The sequence below is a fragment of the Melospiza melodia genome, chromosome 1 (assembly GCF_035770615.1).
Source record: "Melospiza melodia melodia isolate bMelMel2 chromosome 1, bMelMel2.pri, whole genome shotgun sequence".
NCBI classification, from domain to species: domain Eukaryota; kingdom Metazoa; phylum Chordata; class Aves; order Passeriformes; family Passerellidae; genus Melospiza; species Melospiza melodia.
The window spans coordinates 45,284,527-45,302,188 of record NC_086194.1 but is presented as its reverse complement, the minus strand read 5'-3'; the positions used below and the strand labels follow the sequence as shown (position 1 = coordinate 45,302,188).

Sequence of the window (17,662 nt, the reverse complement as noted above, 5' to 3'; positions counted from 1 at the left end):
TAAACAGCTTATCACAAATGGCAGAGATGGGTGAAGATTCCAGGTACAGCTACTTTCAAACAGAACGAAGTTCACAGTATTTTTAATGAAGTAAGACCACTGCTGGACAATCAGAAAGTTTCTCCATATCACTGCAACAATCTTACTGAAAGGAAAGGCACTTAAGCACAGAAAATACTCTGCTCAATATTGCATGTAAGGAAGTCATATGGAATACTCACATAATTTAACTAATGTGTGGATTAATTTATGGGTTACTATTTACTAAAAGAACCTGGACAGTGTTTTTGTTCTGTACCTTGAAATTCATCTCCAGCTGTGCACTCAGTTGCAGGTGTAGGTCACACACTGTCAGATGGTGACATGTACCAGTCTGCAGGGCCGTCTTTCCCCGCTGTTACCGACTACAGGTGTGCTCACTCCAGTGTCTGTTCAGGCTGTTCCCTGGGTGCAGCCAGGAGCCATCCCATCACAGAAGTTTCCCTGGTAGAGAGTAGCTAAAGGCTGCTTCCTCTGTGATGGAGGCTGCTCTTCAATAGATCTTCCCAGCAGGATCCTTGGGAATAGACCATTTTAACCCTTCTTACCCCAGAATTACTGTCCAATTACACATCAATGCATTTCTGTAATTTGCTGGGTCTACCTAAAAGGGCAACATTTCATTTGTGAGAGAACCATTTAAACAGCCCTGGTACCACCCCTTCCCTGTGACACCCAAGGCTTGTCTGAGTGTACAGCAGGAGCAGAGCTGTGCCCCTGTCTGATGGTGAGAGGGACCACAAACACCACTGAGAGCTAAATCCTCTCAGTGAGGAGCAAGACCATTCCACTTGGAACCACATCTGCTGAATTCAGCTACTTGGAGAGCTGAGCCTGGATCATACATTGTGTGGGTTTTCTAATTTGGGGTTTGATCTTTTTTTCTTTTTTTGCATAATCACAGCAAAAATGGGCTGTAAATAAAAATAAAGAGAATAATAAAAATAACCCCATTTATTGTATACACAAGTCCTTTTAATCAGGCCCCAAATTCATTTCAGAAATGTGCTGTCAAATTTCACAGATGCAAGATATTCTAAAAGAGCTGAAACCAAATTTGAGCACATTTCTGGCTCTGTTCTAAAATACTATGCATTTTGCTTATTCAAGAAATTAGACCAACCAGGGATCCTCTTCTACCCAAAGTTTTAGACCTCAAGCCAATCATTTTGTTTTAGAGCCATAATATTACAGGACAAGTCACAGTATTTTCAAGTCACAGATTATGTTAGAAATTTAAGGGAGGAAATGTAACATTTCTGTATGAAATCAAAGCTGATTTTACAAGAGGATCACACACATCTCTATTAAATTATGTTTATCTTCACCAAAAAAATATAATCCTCCTTAAAAACAGCATAAAATTCCATTTGTTTTAGAAAAGCATACATCAAATAACACTGGAACACTTTATTGTAAAAGACTTTGTTGTCTCAGCTCTGTAGCAATACTGCAATACAGGTTAAGACTTTTTCATTACGAGATCAATAACAGGCACATAGCAAACATAAAACAGGCAAGCCAAGTACAAATCCTCTTTTGAGATTATTTTTGTATTTTTAATCTAAATGGGAAACAGTAGGCATGAAACATCTATACAGCAAACATAAAACAACTATGCCATTTTTCTCTTAATGATCTCAAGAGCTTTTGATCTGGCAACTGGAAAACAACCTTCATGTTGCCATGCTCAGGGGACAGATTCCTGACTGAGTATGGATGCAGAAAGTCATAGTGCTTAAATACACACAACGCTCTAAGCCCACTTCCATCTCCCCAGTGGCAGCAGTACATTACTTAGAGGAATGCTCAGTGACACTGAGCAACACTGAACAGATACAAGGGACAGTAACTCTTACTGTGTCTCACAGTCAGCTGTAGAAAACACCTCCCCCTCCTTTAACAGGCTAAATATTGATCTTGTATACATTTTCACATAGTGTGAGGAATTACTGACCACTTAAAGATGTAACACATGGATCCTGTACACTAGAGCCTTGCAGAAGGATGAAGGAATTAATTGCTGACTGGAACTCTGTCAGTACAGGTACATCTGTCCTATACTGCAAAATTAGAGTGGTACAGCCTGTAAGAGTGCAGCACATCAGATAAAATTTAAAAAAACCTACAAACAGGGTATGCCATTACAGCAGGGATATCTGATTACTGTCTGGCTGTAAATAACACAGGCATCTTCAGGGCAACTACATACCAAGTATAAGCAGAATGGCAGTATAGGAAAAAATGAGTTCTGCCTAATTGTTATTTCAAATATTTGAAACTTAAGCTTCAATGACTTTGCATTTTAGAGTTTTATAATGGCTTTAGATGTATTTAGAGCCTTAAGTCAGACTTCCAAGGACGTTTAACTAGGATTTTTAAAGATACAGAGAAACAACGTTACAGAGCTCTTCCAGTCCAGGAATCTAAGTTAATGAAAACCAACTTCAGATATAAACATATTTCCTAAGACAGCTTTTTATACTAGCTCCCTCTTCCTCCTCCAAAGAAGCTCTCCAAAACAAAACATTACTCATTTAGGCTGTGCAAAAATGGAATTCAGGAATAAAGGTTCAAGCAAAGCCACTGAAGCAATGAATAGCATGCACACACAGCCCAGGCCCTCCTCTTTTCAGAGGTTTCTCCACTCAAGAATTATCTGCCCATATTTGTACTCCTCATGCTAATCTCTGAGACACAGTCAGATTTAGAAGTCCATAGGTGACAGTCAAGGGCCTGATAGCTCACACAGGGAGAGGAAGTAGGCATCTTACAAACTTAAATTACTAAATCTCATATTCTACAAACAAGAACTTCCAATGGCATTTGGGCTCATAGCTGCATTAAGTAGATGCAGACTCAGAACAGACAAATTAGTGAATTTATTTATGCAACACCTTACTCCAAGGTATCAGCTCAGAGTCAGCTAGAACAGCCTAATAAAACTATGCACAAGGCTGTGAATTCAAAACAAGCTTCTACATCCAGTAACACCTTGAGATGAAGCCTAAGTATCGCTAAGAAGGCAATCTTGGTTGGTAGGTCTGAAGAATGCACACTTCACAACATTCCAACAAAAAGCCTTCATTTTTTGCAGTCTGAGCTTGGCCAGCCTCAAGTCCTACTAGTGGACTTCAAAAGAGTTTTCTATCATAAGCTCATTTTTACTGCCTTGGCAATTATGGGCCACATCCTTCAACATTTTTTAACCTATTTTCAAATAGATGAAAAGATTGAAATGTACCTTCATTCTGAAAACAGAGTTCTGTGGCAGCATTTTAACAAGTCCTTTTCCAAAGCCTTAATTTTCAGCATTTTTAAAACATAGATATGTATTCCAAATAAGTTTAGCTTTGACAAAGAAGTTTCAGAGTAAGATGACAAAACATTATATTGTCGAAGGTTTTCAACTAGAACATACAAAGAGGTTTGGGCTTGTACCAAGGCTAATTACAGTCTTAGAAATGCTGCTTCAGTTTAAAACACCCATGGACAAAAACTTCTGCTTTCCTTCTACAAAGTTCAACTGGTTTGTTGCCACAACAAATCTCACCTCTTTAAAACTTCAAATGTGTTACGTCTTATTCCATCTCCTTATAATTTTGCCCTTCAAAGGTCAAAACATGAGCATCTCCACCCAACCCACCTATCAACTGCAAGGTTCCTTCCATAGAAAGGATTTTTAAATGAGGAGGAAGAAAATCAAAGATTTTTCTTATTTGTTTCAAGCAGAATGACTGTGGAGAAATGACTCAAAAGCTTAGGTAGTAAAAGTTAATGGAATGCCATCTGAAATGAAGACTGACTCAGTAACACGAGACCTGCGAGTCATTTGTTAATCTTCAGTTCTGAGCCCACTAGAAGTACTTGTATAATACCAGTGAAACAGAAGATACTGCTTGTTTTTCCTCTTGAGCAGGAGAACAAGCTTTAAATGAGAACATCAGTTTTTCTGGCATGTAATAAAATGAAAAACACTAATTGCTATGTACCCCCAAAAGATTGATTACTTCAGCAGTTAAGAATCAATACTAGGTAAACTTGCACTAGAATGACTTTATTCTGCTCATCTACAAGACTTGCATAAGATTTATTTTTGGATTTCCATTTGGTATGTGGGTATTTTATGCTTTGCATGAGGCATTTCCTCCTCCTGAATGTATTGCACCTTAACAGTATACCATCTTCTGGAGCATCCTTTCTCTGGAACAGTTAAGATCTGTAACATCAGGCAGTATTTGTGGAGATTGAGAGACTAGATTTTTACAAGTGCAATTGTCTAGACCAGACGGAGAAAGAAATCATCACATAATGCTCCCCTAATTGTTGCTAGTGCCTTAAGGATTCATTTCTGAACTCAAAAATCTAAAAAAAGAAAAAAAAAGTTCAAATGAGTTAAAATTGAAACATTTCTATTTAGAAAGGCAAATATGAATAGGAAATAAAGTACAGGTACATGTGATATTAAATAATACAGTTTTCTCTAATTCTTTACTACTTAGGTAGTAAACAATTATTTTATCAATTTAATATTTTTTTCTGGCGAAGTTATTAGAGACATATCTCTACTGCTAAGTCTTTCTTTCTTTCTTTCTTTCCAAAAAATGCATGATACCACATCAAGTTTTTTAAGCATTTCCCACTATTGTTATGGTTTTGGAGCTCAGTGTGTTCTGAATTGTTTCAGAAAAAATTTCCATGTCTACCTCAAAAGGAAGACAACATCTGCTTGTTTCACCAAATGAATTAATGTCATTCTTCACAAGACATATCCTACAAGTAGAATAGCTAATGACTACAGCTAACTAAAACTAGCTTACAAGCATGGTGAAACAAATCTATTGTAACCTCCAGTAAAGCTGAAAGAATTGCCTTCTAGAAAAGTAAACCAAATCAGTTTTCTGTAGTAACACTCAAACACGAATACAAAACTTCCCGTGTCAACCCCCAATCCTAGGAAAACTTTTCAAAGCAGGGAGAAGGTTAGTGCAGACCCCGTTCCCTTCCCTGCTCCTGCAGCTAACACTACCAGCTCAGTCAAGCACTCTGCTTGCCAACTTTCAATGCACACTCATGGCAGAAGCCAACACAATGTCTTTTTCCCCTACTCAGCGACAGAGGAGATACAATATCCCATCCACTTCCTTCAAATGTTTTGGGACTTCTGCCCAAATGTTTGCCTTGAGGAGCTCAGCTTGCCTTACCCCGACTTTGCTTCATACTAATACCTCATAGTCACTGCAATACATTTTAGAGAGGATCCAGTTACTTAGACAGCAAACAACTGATGTCTTATTATGATGCTACTAAGGTACACCTACACTACAGGCTTTAAAGCTCTAGTCTTACAGCTACAGGGTAACATCACATCAAGCTCATCTACTGATTAATCAGCTAGTACTTAATCATGTAGATTTTCCAATTTCTCCAAACAGCAGTGAGCTACACTTGCCACAAAGCAGTTCAGCCATTCTTCAGCAAGGCTGCAGTGCTAGTTCAAAACTTAGGCTAAAGCATTTCAAATATCCCAGAAATTATATTAATAAACTTTTATTTTTAAGCAACAACACACACTATTTGAATAAAACTCACACATTTAACTCAGGTGGAGAGTACTAAACTGAACAATCATCACTAATACATTTCCATTGGAAATGTGTTAAAGTTCACAAGGGTCTTCTATACCATCTTACTGAAGTTTTCTTATGTGTTTCTAGTCTACACACCACCTGTTTCATGAAGTCATGCAAATCAAATTGTAAATGTTCAGGTAATGGGGAAGTCCATTCACTGCAAAGATTCATTTTTCACAGAAGAGCCAGGATAGGTACGACCAATACTGCAGGGTTCTTCATAAGAGTACAGGTATATTAGAAACCATGAACTTTCAGTTGTTCTTCCTTGACAATGCCAATCTAAAGGAGAGAAACAATGTGTTTTAGTAAAGATTACATACTGAGACAATTACAGCAACATCAAGTTATCACAATCTTACACGTTGATTAAAGAAACTGCTATACAGTGTATACATTCAATGAAATATTTTTGTAGTTTACAGAATGTTTCTGGGCCAAGCAGAACAACTGACTAAACAAAATCTTATCAGAAATCTAATTTGTTCTGTAGTCCTAGGACTTATCCTTTGACAGTGTAACAACTCTGCATTATCATTTGCATCAGAGTAGTTGCCTCTTTCCTCTGCAGTGTTTTCAATCTCACGATTATGGTTTGCATGGAACACTTGATTTTACAAGCACAGAGCTCAAGTTGCGCTGCCAGAGAACAAGTGGTGTGTTGTAACAGTGCAAAGGCACTCTACAGTGCTTTGATTCCTACCAGAGCTTACTCTCATACTGCAAGTGTCATTTTACTTTCTGGCTGAAAACACAAAAGAACTACAGTGGCCATCTTTGGCTGGGTAATTAGCATCAGTACCACCTGTCACCCTCCTGCTTCCAGAGAGGTTTAGATATTTATCTGCAGTCCCTCACCTCCAAGAGGAATTGGCAAATGTTCTTCCTCTGGTCACCTTGCAGCTGGATAACTTCACCGTATTCAGGATGCTCAATCACAGTACCATTACAAGCAAATTTCTAAGAGAAAAACATCCATATTATAAGACATCTGATGTACATTGTGATTGTGCTTAGTCAGTCTTTTCAGAAGAACTTTGTCTCAGAAGCTGCTTACTATTTTGATGCCAAGCCAGGCAAAGGTTAAATCAATTTTACTGGCTCTGAGAGCAAATGGAATATATCTGCTGACACATACATACACAAACTAAACTGCTGATGGTAAATTCAGGCAATGACAGGATTAGCTACTGTGCAGAAGGAAATGGCCAACAGTCATTGCAAGAGTGAAAAACAAAGTCATAAGATACAGCCTTTCAACTCCACACTATTTTAAAATAAGTATTTTTATCCTGGCAAAACTAAAGGCCTCTATTTTGAGCAATGACCCAGCTGTAACAGAGGCAGGAATAAAAATCAGCTCTACTTTAAACTGATTTTATCCTGCATATCAACAAAGCCATAGATCTGTGCAATTTAAAAGAAACATTCAAAATAATTTTTTTTACTTCTTGTTAAGATAGAAATGTTTAACCTATAGAAATGTTTAACCTTTTAGCAAAATCAGTGTCACTGGACACTGGTAGGTGTTTTGAGAAAGAGAAGTGACTTGAATATAACAGTGCACTGGAAAGAATGAAGTGAAATAAATATTTTGTTACTTAGTATTAAAAGCTATCTTATGCCTTTACATATAAGCATTATCAAATCAAATCAGCAACTTTACCTTTTTGAAAGCTTTCACAAGTTTCTTCTTGTCATAATCATCTGCGATGCCCTGAACAGTTGTCAGTGTCTTTCTTCCGTTCCGTTGCTGGATCCTTATATGAATGTAATCCTCAGTCCCCGCCGGGAGTAAGTCGTCGCCCTTTGTTGCATCAGCAAAGGGGTCTGCAGGAGGAAAGGGACTCATGAAATTCCCACAAAGGAAAACACCCAAGTTCAAAACTAAGGAGGAAGGTTTTCACTTCACAGAATATTATTATTGTACTCAGGGTATCATCTTGATGTTTAATCCCTGTTTAAAAACACACTGTTACAACCAAAGTGCTTTTTCTACAGCCGTATAAAATGTCATTACAGTACACACTCAGGACAGCCCTCTCAACTACCACACAGTTTCTTCCATGCCTTCCCAGCTATGAATGATTTGCTGCTACAGTATCAGTTTGCTTCACTGTTTCTTGCAAACTGTAAATCCTGAACCTGAAAACATGGTCCTCAGAGAACATCAAATGCACATAAGTTCTAGACAGCCACAAACATTTAAAGTGAAATAAAGCAACTGTATCTCTTATCAGATCAACTGGTAAGAACAGAGAAATAGAAAAGCTCTAGAACAGACACTTCCTTACAGGTCCAGAGCAAAAGACTGTGGTAACTACCACACTTCCAGCATGTTAAGCCATGGATGTAACTCTTGGCTACTAACAGAAATAAAAGAGAGATACACTCTAACAGATATCAGAGGTTTCCTGTAAACCAGAATTCCTCCAGTCAGCAGTTTTAGTCAAGAAATGTAACAAAATTAATTTAGGCTTAGACTAAAGAAAGGTCAGTTCTCAAATTCTTCCAAGCTTAGCATTTATTGAAGAGACAAAACAGAAAAACATTTAGAAAGAAGGGGGCTTCTGGGTTAACACTTCTTATACTCTGTACTTCACAAAAAATACTTAACACTCAATCAAGAAATTTTACAGCTCTACAAATGTCCTAATCAGTAGCTCCAAAAAAAACCTTAAAGCATGAAGTACTTTATTACTTCTCAAGAATAATCACAAGGAATTTTTTGTACTGATCAGAACAATATTTAAGAGCCCATGTAGGTTCAATAGCCATGCAAGCTACAATTTCCCAAAATTCCATTCAAAACTCAGCTCTAAAAACACTGGTCAAGTTTTGCCATCCACTAGAAAGAAATGCCCCAAATGGATAAAACTGCAACAGAAAGCACAAAAAGTAGTTCAGCTGCAGATCCCTGTAGAAACAAGAATGTCATGAGCATTAAAGACACTGAAAACATAATGAGAAGTCAAGCACCACAGGAAACAAGTACAGCATTGGGAACCTTGACTAGATCAACTTTACTATGGAATTTGTTAAACCATGCTGAATTTTACTATTGCCCACAAGCTTTCCCTGTGAGCTTGTGGCTCAAACACTAATAGAAAATCTTAGTGAAAGAAAAAGTGAAAGAAAAAGAGGACTTGGACGTGAGGATCACTTGGCAGAGTTCAGGACTCTAGGCTGCAGATAAGCCAAGATAGCCTGGCAGAGTTTAGGGCTCTAGGCTGGAAATAAGCTAGCACTGTAGGTGTCAACATTGGATCCCTTTAAACAAATCCTCTGGGCAGCACCTTCCTTAAGCACAGGGTGGACTCCCAAATCATGACGGAACGTAACCTTCTCACATGGCTTATACGTGCAGAAGATTAGAGTCCAAACTGTGACCAAAAGCATGAGACTATTGTATGAAGTGCTAACTTGCTCACTTCTGCTACTTATAGATAAGGCAGGAGGAGAACGCTGGCTCGGCACGGTTAAACTTCCCCGCTGATAGGAGAGAAACGATCTGCCATCTGCGTAGCTCACTCTATAGAAACAATAACCTTTGCAGGGCTTGCATAGCGCTTTGGGACATTGCTGGGGAGAAGATGCGGCAGCAAACGAACTGTAACTGATGAAATTATTTCCTCAGCAGAGGATACGAGCCCCTGATAAGGGGCGTCAGAGCTGAGAACATGGCAGCACCTCCTTCGGGAGCAGCGAGGGGCTGAGCTTCCCGCCCGGGGTGCCCTCGCCGCACGCACTGAGCACGTCCCGAGGCCGGCGGAGCGGGAGGACAAGGACGAGCGGCCGGCGCTGCCTCACGGAGCTCCGCGGCGACACCGCTCAATGTCACCGCGGCAGGGCGGGGGGCCCGCGGCCCTCGGGAGGCGGAGGCAGGACGGCGGGGCCGGGGGCAGGACGAGGGGGCCGGGGGCGATGAGTGGGTTTGCCGAGGGAGCGGCTGCGGGGGTGGCGGAGTGCCGGCGGCTCTTACCAAAGGATTGGAGGTTCTGGATCGAGGACATGCGACTCTGCGGCGAGAGGCTGGAGCTGCGGGGAAGCGAGTCCGCTCGGGTCACGTCTCCGGCTCCGCAGTGCCACGCGGGGGCGGGGAGCGGCAGGGAGCGAGGGAGGGGTAACAAAAGCGGAGGGACGCGGGGAGCGAGCCCGAACCGGAGGGCGAGAGCGAAAGGAAGGAGTAAGAAAAAAAAAGGAAGCGCAAAGGGAAATAAAACGTGAAGGGAGGGACGGACCCCCGCCCCTCGGCCGCACCGCCCCTCAGCACCGCCAACGGGCGCCACCCGCCGCTCTCCGCACAAAATGGCGTCCCGCGCGTGACGGCCCCGCAGCCGCCCGGTGCGCGGAATCACGGAGTCGGTTCGTTCGGAAAAGACCTCTGAGGTCACCGAGTGCACCCGTGACCGAGCATCAGCGTGGCAGCCAGACCGTATCATTGACTGCCAGATCCAGACGGTGATTCCACCACCTCCCCGGGTAGCCCATTCCAATGTATAATCACTATTTCTATGAAGAAATTCCTTCTGATGTCCAGCCTGAACCTCCCCTGCTGCAGGCTGAGGCTACATCCTCTTGTCCTGTAGCTGGTTCCCTGGGAGAAGAGACTGAGCCCTGCTTGGCTACACCTCCTTTCAGGCAGCTGCAGAGGGCAATAAGGTCACCCGAGCCTTCTCTTCCCAGGCTAAACACCCCCAGCTCCCTCAGCTGCTCCTCATTTGATTTGTGTGCAAAACCTTTCACCAGCTTCGTTGGCCTTCTCTGGACATGCTCCAGCACCCCAATGTCCTTTCTTGTAACAACGTTCTTCTCCTCAGTGGATCCCCAACAGCAGTGGTGCCATGTTGCTGGAGCCCCGTGTTCTCCATGCTGCTGGCCCTCAGGGACTCTTATGTCCCAGTAAGGGTGACTCCCCATCGAGGCCCTTCCATCCATGGAGGCCCTTCCATACTCACATCCCTTTGGCTTGGGTACTTTTCCAGCTGATCTGACATTGAGAGAGTGCTTCACCCTTCCTCATTAAAATATGTTGGAAACCCCACTCCCCACTCAGGCCCCCCTCACTGGACAAAATGCTGCTTTAAATGCTGAATGTGGTGAGGGGGACAGTCAGCACCCCACAAACCGCCCGTGTCTCCACTTTGGGCATGACTTGGAGACACAAGAAGTTCCAGCTTAGCATTACATTGAAGGGGGCAGAGCACTGGAACAGGCTGCCTATAGTGGTTATGGAGTCTCCACCTCTGGAGACATTCCAAACCCACATGGACATGTTCTTATGTCACCTGCTTGAGGTTAGGATGCCTTGGCAGGGGGTTGGACCAGGTGATCTCGAGAATCCGGTCCAACCTATCCTGTGATTCTGAGAACTTTGCACCCTTTCAGGTGGGTGCAGCTGCTGTTCCCCAGTCCCTAGGGGCCACCATGGATGGCTGGCATGTGGCCTCACAGGACTCCTGTGTGACAGTCACTCACTGTCCATCCTTGTTTTGGGAGGATATCAGCAGTGTAGGGGCTGCAATGGGAAAAGTCTGCCTTTAAAATGGTGTGCAGATGTTACAAAGCTTGCAGATCCTTGTGAGGTGATTAATGGCTTTGCAGATGTACAATAAGCTAATTCCACTGGCAGAAGTGGCAGAACCTGTATTTCTCCTTTTTTTTTTTTTTTTTTTTTCCAGTTTTGGCTTTTGTGCTAAACTTCAGTCCTCTTATGTCAATGGGATATTTCTTTTCTGTGATCCAAGGTCTGGATCAGCACTGCAGTAGTTTTATGAATGCTAGTATGCAATGAGTTTCTAGTCCTGGCACTTTGCAAGGAAGCTTTTCTTTCTCCCATGGGGAAAGCAAGTCCACTGCCACATGGCACAAAACCTCTGCTTACCTTTTGCTACCATCATTGATTAAACCTTTCACAGCCCTATGGGCTGTAGAGGGGACTTGCTTAACTTATTCCCCAGCAGCTGCAAAAGGCACTATTGGGGCAGTAATGGGAGGATTGGGCAAGAGCTTGAGGCTACAGTTTGGGCAATGTCTGTGGATTAAGGATGCAGAGCTAAACACTGAGAAACCTTTTGGGAAGGTTGAGGAGGCTCAGGACACCGATCCTCAGGAACATGACATCAGGATATCAATAGAACCTTTCTCAGAAAACTTACATTACTACTAATGTGAAGGAATTTTGGCTTTGATATATTTTTGTAAATCCCGTGTCTCTCTGCAAGATTTTGTTGAATCTTTTGCTCTCCCATCATCATACCATGAAACTTTTTTCCTGGTGGCAAAGCAGGTCCATCATCCTTTTTTTTCTCCCAGACACTATTTTTTGTTACCTTGGCTGCGCCAGTACCGGTGTCAGTGGGGCACTGGGATGAACCAGATCAGCAAACTGATTTGAGTTAAAAAATAAACTCAAATGTTAAAGCCTCAGATCTGCTCTACTTGCATAATCTTGCAACAGTTGTGCTGAGAGAACTGAGGAGAACAAGGCTGGCCATGGATGAGAAGAACAGCGGATCTTCAGACACAAACCCCCAGGTCTGAGCCTGCAGGTTTATATACCAGTCATTGTGTCAGTTCTTCTGCTTACTCTGAATCTTCATGCATTTAAAATAGTTTTACATTTCTAATTCTCACTGCACAGTTAATCCAGACCTATGGGCTCACTGAGCATCTATGGAATTCATCCTACAGTTTACAGACAAATGAGATTGGGTGTCTGGGAAGCAACAAAGCTCCTTTTATAAGCCAAGAAGAGATGTGACTTTGTTATCCTTAAATTGAAACAACAATGAATAGTTCTGGCAACTGTAGAGGGAATGGAAACAACCCCCAACTGCACAGCTTGGCCTGCACTGTGCAGCAATTAAAATAAAGGTGGTGGCCAACACCATCATTGTTCTCTTGGCAGTCTTCCACAATGTCCATGTGAATTGGTGGGTTCTCTGTGGGGCTGTGTCAGTGCAAAGAACTCTCCCTTTGCTGTCCTCCTCAGAGGGAGCTGCTGGTCTCCATGTCACATCCATCACTGAGGTCTGACACGAATCCTGTCTGTGCCAGCACATTGCACCAAACTTTGGTATCTGAGCACAGAGGCAGGTGGCATCCTGCTGGAGATGTGCTGCTCCTGCTATTGCCCCTCAGCAGGAGAGTTGTCCTGAGGTCCTTTGACCTGACTGAGTCCTTCCCATTGCTCTTGAGCAGTCACTTGTGGCAATAGACTGTGAAAGTCCTGGTTGTGGGGGGCTTCCAGTCACGCCAGACTGAAGAAAGGGGACAAAGCAGACATGGACCTGCAGCAAGCAAAAGAGGTAGAAGCAATTAAAATAGGTTTAAAACCTAAGTAAAGATAAGAGGTGTTGCTTAACTGTTAAATTTCACATTTTGAAAACTGTTAAATTTCAGATCGTCCTAGAGCTGAGGCTGGAGTTAATCTCATTCGCTAATATTAGACGTCAGGGTTTAAGCAGTATTTTAGGAATGAGACTCTTGTCTTTCCATGACTAATGTATAACCTGCCAACTACAGTGCCAGAAAAGAACTTCATCTCTAATTAACTTGATCACGGCTTCAAGCTATTTAAATGTAATAGTTGCAAAACTTGGTTATGAATAGCAATTAGAGATCCCCTTGCTTGCCTTTTACTATATTTTAGTTCATGTGTCAAGCTGTATGTGAATCATTACAGGTTATTTATGACTGGATAAGCCTCAGGGATTAAAACCAGGGGCTTACTGACATACAGAGGATAAACATGACATACTAAAGCCATAAAGTACACTTTAGTAAAAAATGTCACTCTAGTGCAGAACCTTACCTTCACTGGGTATTCTCAGAAACACTTGAGGTGCTCTTGAGCAGCAATGGGTAACCCAGACCAGTGGAAGAAACTTTGTTTTTCCAGAGGATTGCTGTGTTGGAAAAATAGGCTGGAAATGGCATGAGAAAGCCTTGCGTCAGGCAAAAAAAGTCAGCCACGCAGTAGGGCTAAACCTGTGCTTTAGTTTAGGACTCTGTATGGCATCTGTCTTTGGTTGCGTGCATGTAAAAGGCCACCCTTGCCTGCACCTGCCCCTCTGTAATAACCAGAATGAACAACATTGTTTTTTACTTTCTACAGACACTGTTTCAATATATAGTGCTATTTTTTTCAGGTGCAGCACTCCAATATTTTGAGTTTTATACCTTAGGAGCTTTTACAAAGCCAAAATTGAATTTAATTAGGGCTCGCTCTGGTAGGCAGATCTCCTCTTCCTGGCCCTGCAGCCTGCCTTACCAGAAATGTCAGACTTGCATGCTGACCTGTCCTCTGCAATGGCCTGGAAACCCAATTACTGCTTGAAGCACATGGTGTTCAAAGAGCAGTTTGAGTTGCCTGACAAAGTGACTGTGCACAAAACGTGCAAATGGCATGAAATGGTATGTAGCAGCAATAATTTCCATCCTGCATGCCAGCAGTGCAACTGCTCTATGCACAAATGCTGCTCCACTCCAGCGCCAGAAGCCAGCATATGCTGGCCTAACGTTGGCATTCTGAAAATAATGTCAAAGTGCCGGATCCCTGAGAGATATGCAAAAATATTTCCAACCTTGATTCTTCTTCTTGAACTTTAATCTTCCCTGCTCTCACTACATGACTACCTACAATATCCCACTGCATTTGGAATCTGCACATCCCAAACCTCTGTGCAGAAGGCTGCCTAGTAGCTTTCTGTCAGGGAAGAAGAATAGCAAAAGTGCCAGAAGAAATCCTCCCTCTTCCATCAACAGAATAGTTTTGAAAGTGGCTGTAACCATGCCAAGCTTGACTTGTACTTTTCCATCCAAGCTCCAACTCTGGTGCAAAGCCTCTATAGTGAGCTAAGGAAGGGCTTGTGGCTGAAGTCCTGAGCTGCAGCCTGTGCTTGAGCTGCCCAGCTGCTAACAAGTTATCCCATTAAGCATACCTAGGCTAACTGGAAATTGTGCTGATGATAAACACCTGGATATCCAGCCTGGCTCAAGAGAGCCAGAGTTACGTGAGATACACATGTTTTCATTTGAAACGTGGGGGGTTCATTCCCTGCTCAATAATGATTGCAAAGAAGATGATAAGTTTGGCATTAACCACTAGATGGTCCTCTTTCTCAAATTAGAAAAAAAAAGTAGCTCCAAAATAAAGCCAGTCCTGGCTTTTCTCTGAACCTGAATGTTAGTAGAGAACAGTTTCTTTGATGTTATTAGATATTATTCATGTAGTTGACTGAACTGACACAGTTTTCTAATAGGTTTGAATACAACTTTTCATAAGCCCTCCAAACTCATTTAGTGCAACTGGACCTCCACCCCACTACAGAAGGCTGGGCAGATTCATAGGTCAGGCAGTAGTTCAAGGCATTTGCAAACTTCTCCCAGACTGGTATGTGAAACAATAAGAATGGTGAGCTGGAGGAGAAAAAAGTTGCTGTTTCTCCATCCAACTGCATCAAATCTCTTTGCTTTTGTGGTTTTTCACCTTCTGTTTTTAGAAGGCTCTGACCAGCAAAAGAATTACAGAAAAAAGGAGATTTGGATTAGTTCTTTGAGAAAACTAAATGGGAGGTTTTGTCATCAAAACTGTAGTTCACTGTTGGCTTCTGGTCTGGTATTGTCTTGTCAAAGAATATTTCTCTGCATCAGGGTACCTGGACCCTCTTGGGTCACTCTAGCCTCCAGGCAATACCTTCCTATCATCTCCATTCATCCCCCTCAGCATTCCCTGCCCAGAAGCCTGACCTCTCCTTACCTTGGGAAGTTGCTTTCCTCCTCACAGCCCTTGACACCTGTGTATCTACTACTGCCTTTTGATTTAGTTGCATCCCGGGGCATCCCTGGTCAGCCTTCCCACTGAGACACTCCAGCTATCACCTGGCTCAGCCCTGTTCCTGCTCGTAACTTATGCAGGAATTCTATATGCAGGAGTCTTTAATTGTGTGTGAGGCAGGACTTGAATTCTTCTCCAGGATCTTCTATAAAAAAGAGAGCATGTGCCCAGCCTCTCCCTCAGAAGCAGGAAAAGAATGGAAGCTTTAACACACAAACCTCTGCACCTTCACTACAGACCAAGCTGTCATCTAGATAATCTTTCTGGTTTGGTCTTTCACAACCCTGGTTCCCCTGACAGCTCTTTCCCAGTTCCTCCCAAGCTGAGTGGCTTTCACATTGCTGTGCTGCATGAGCTGTCTTGCTTTTTTCAGCCAAAGCATCCGCCCTGCTATAGATGGGGTAACAAAATCAAATAAAATCACAGCTGCCTGAAAAGACCCTGAGAAGCCAGGATGATTTCTGTGAAAGCCTGTGGGTACTGTACCTAGCACTGTGGTGGTTCACTTGTGGTCTGGTAGATAGAAATGATGATGTCCAGTGAATGAGAATGAAGTAAAGTTTACTTCGGTAAGAGAAACGCCTGATGAGGCTCATTTAAACAGGCTGTCACATAATGTATTACTCTTAATTGCTGAGAACATTTTACACCTTTCATGAAGTCAGAATGATTAAAAGTGAAAATGAAAATACTTGAATGAAAGAGAAAATTAAAGCTCTTGAAAGTGGCAAGTAGTGTGTCCAGAACCGATGCACTGCCATGATCCTTGTAGCAGAGAAAGAGCTGTGAAATCCTTGGCACAGAATTTTGTGGTGTTGAGAATTTACATGGGTTCAGGAAGCAACAGTGAAAGAGAAGAAAGCCCATCAAGGGCTATGTACCACACATAAACATTTGGTTTGGGAAGTTTCTGGACCACAGGCCTTGAGGGTCTGTGAGAAGAGTATAGTGAGGAATGTAAAAATAAGCTACTCTGTTTCTACACTTTTCCATAAATGTCCTTTGTTGTCCACTGTCAAAACCAAGATACTGCACTGGATCAGCTTCAGGCCAGAATGAAGGTAGATGATCATATTAAAGCATTTTAAATGCTGGCTCTCCTAATAATGATTTTTTTTTTGTATTTTTGTATGGTGTATTATTTTGCAAGCAATCTTTACCAACAGGCAAACATTCTTAATATGAAGACATTGCATAATTTTGTTTTATATGGTAACTTCCATGCATGTGACAATCAGTGAAAATGATCTGTGCTGTGGAAAGGCTCATATTGCGATGTCAGCAGGACTAGAAAAAGTAAATGGGATGAAAAAAACTTTTGCTTCTATTTTAAGATGACAGGATAACTAGCAAAACAACAAAGCAAGAAAAGCCCATATCCTGTATACTCTGGAGAAAAGAAACCTTTAGTCCAGCAATTGCCCACTAGGGACCATGAAAAGATACTCACATTTTCTGATCAAAATGAATGTGAAAAGCAGTAAGGGAAAAGATCTACAATGAGAAGCCATGAAGAGTTTTATTTACTAAGAAGATACCCTCTGCACACATGCACACAAAATTAGCACAGCAGAAGCACAGCCACTGCCTGGTTCTTGGACGCTGATTGATTTTTAGGTAGGGAGTGTTTTCAAGGTTCAAAGGGAACACGCTAAAAGGAGATTTCTGAGAAAAGCATGTATATCTATTATTGATTCTAATAGCTGTAGGAAGACCTTTTGTGCTACCATGGACTTGAAGTGCTCTTCATATTTTGAAGTTATGATCCTGAGTAGTCTGAGTAAACTCTTGAAAACTTGGATGAGGAAGACACTTCTTTTAGCTGCTGTTGGGGGCAAATTGGAGAATGGAAGAGTATTTCTCAGGTTTCTTTACAGTTTTCGTTCATACATGTACTCATAAACCAAACTATTATACAGAAATGAAAAACCCCTGCAATTAGTGACTGTACTCTCCCAGTGGTACTTGGTGCTTGGATGGTGAGTAAGGGCAGGGCCAGGGAACATTTCATCATGCTTCCTCATAGAAGTACCTTACACATTACCCATAGCAAATAAAATAATTTCATTTCTTTTGAGAGGTGCCTACAATGAAATAGCATTATTTGTGCTTTGATGTTTTCCCAACTTGAAGTGTCTTTATAGAAAAA

At 42.0% G+C, this 17,662-nt stretch overlaps 1 protein-coding gene across 2 annotated transcripts; it reads right to left on the bottom strand.

The window, feature by feature from the left end:
* Nucleotides 1–1,434: 1,434 nt before the first annotated feature.
* EIF1B (eukaryotic translation initiation factor 1B) lies at nt 1,435–9,941 on the bottom strand. 2 transcript variants are annotated; one of them, XR_010027750.1, is made up of 5 exons: nt 9,655–9,941; nt 7,339–7,502; nt 6,531–6,632; nt 5,769–5,954; nt 1,435–4,404 (listed from the first exon to the last, which is right to left on the bottom strand). XR_010027750.1 is itself a non-coding variant. In XM_063156355.1 (4 exons), exons 1-4 carry the CDS (start codon nt 9,683–9,685, stop codon nt 5,910–5,912), a joined length of 342 nt encoding a protein of 113 aa, XP_063012425.1. In that variant the 5' UTR covers nt 9,686–9,941; the 3' UTR covers nt 1,435–5,909. The 2 variants fall into 2 exon arrangements, 1 of the variants encoding a protein (XP_063012425.1); XM_063156355.1 differs by having other exon boundaries at nt 1,435–5,954.
* Nucleotides 9,942–17,662: the final 7,721 nt, after the last annotated feature.

Excerpts from the sequence above, each read along its gene's own strand:
- EIF1B (XM_063156355.1), bottom strand. The coding sequence starts at position 9,685 with ATGTCCTCGATCCAGAACCTCCAATCCTTTG. Across the intron at positions 6,633-7,338 it reads TTGTGAAAGCTTTCAAAAAG|AAATTTGCTTGTAATGGTAC; the intron begins GTAAAGTTGCTG and ends TTTTTCTCTTAG. Across the intron at positions 5,955-6,530 it reads TTTGCCAATTCCTCTTGGAG|ATTGGCATTGTCAAGGAAGA; the intron begins GTGAGGGACTGC and ends TCTCTCCTTTAG.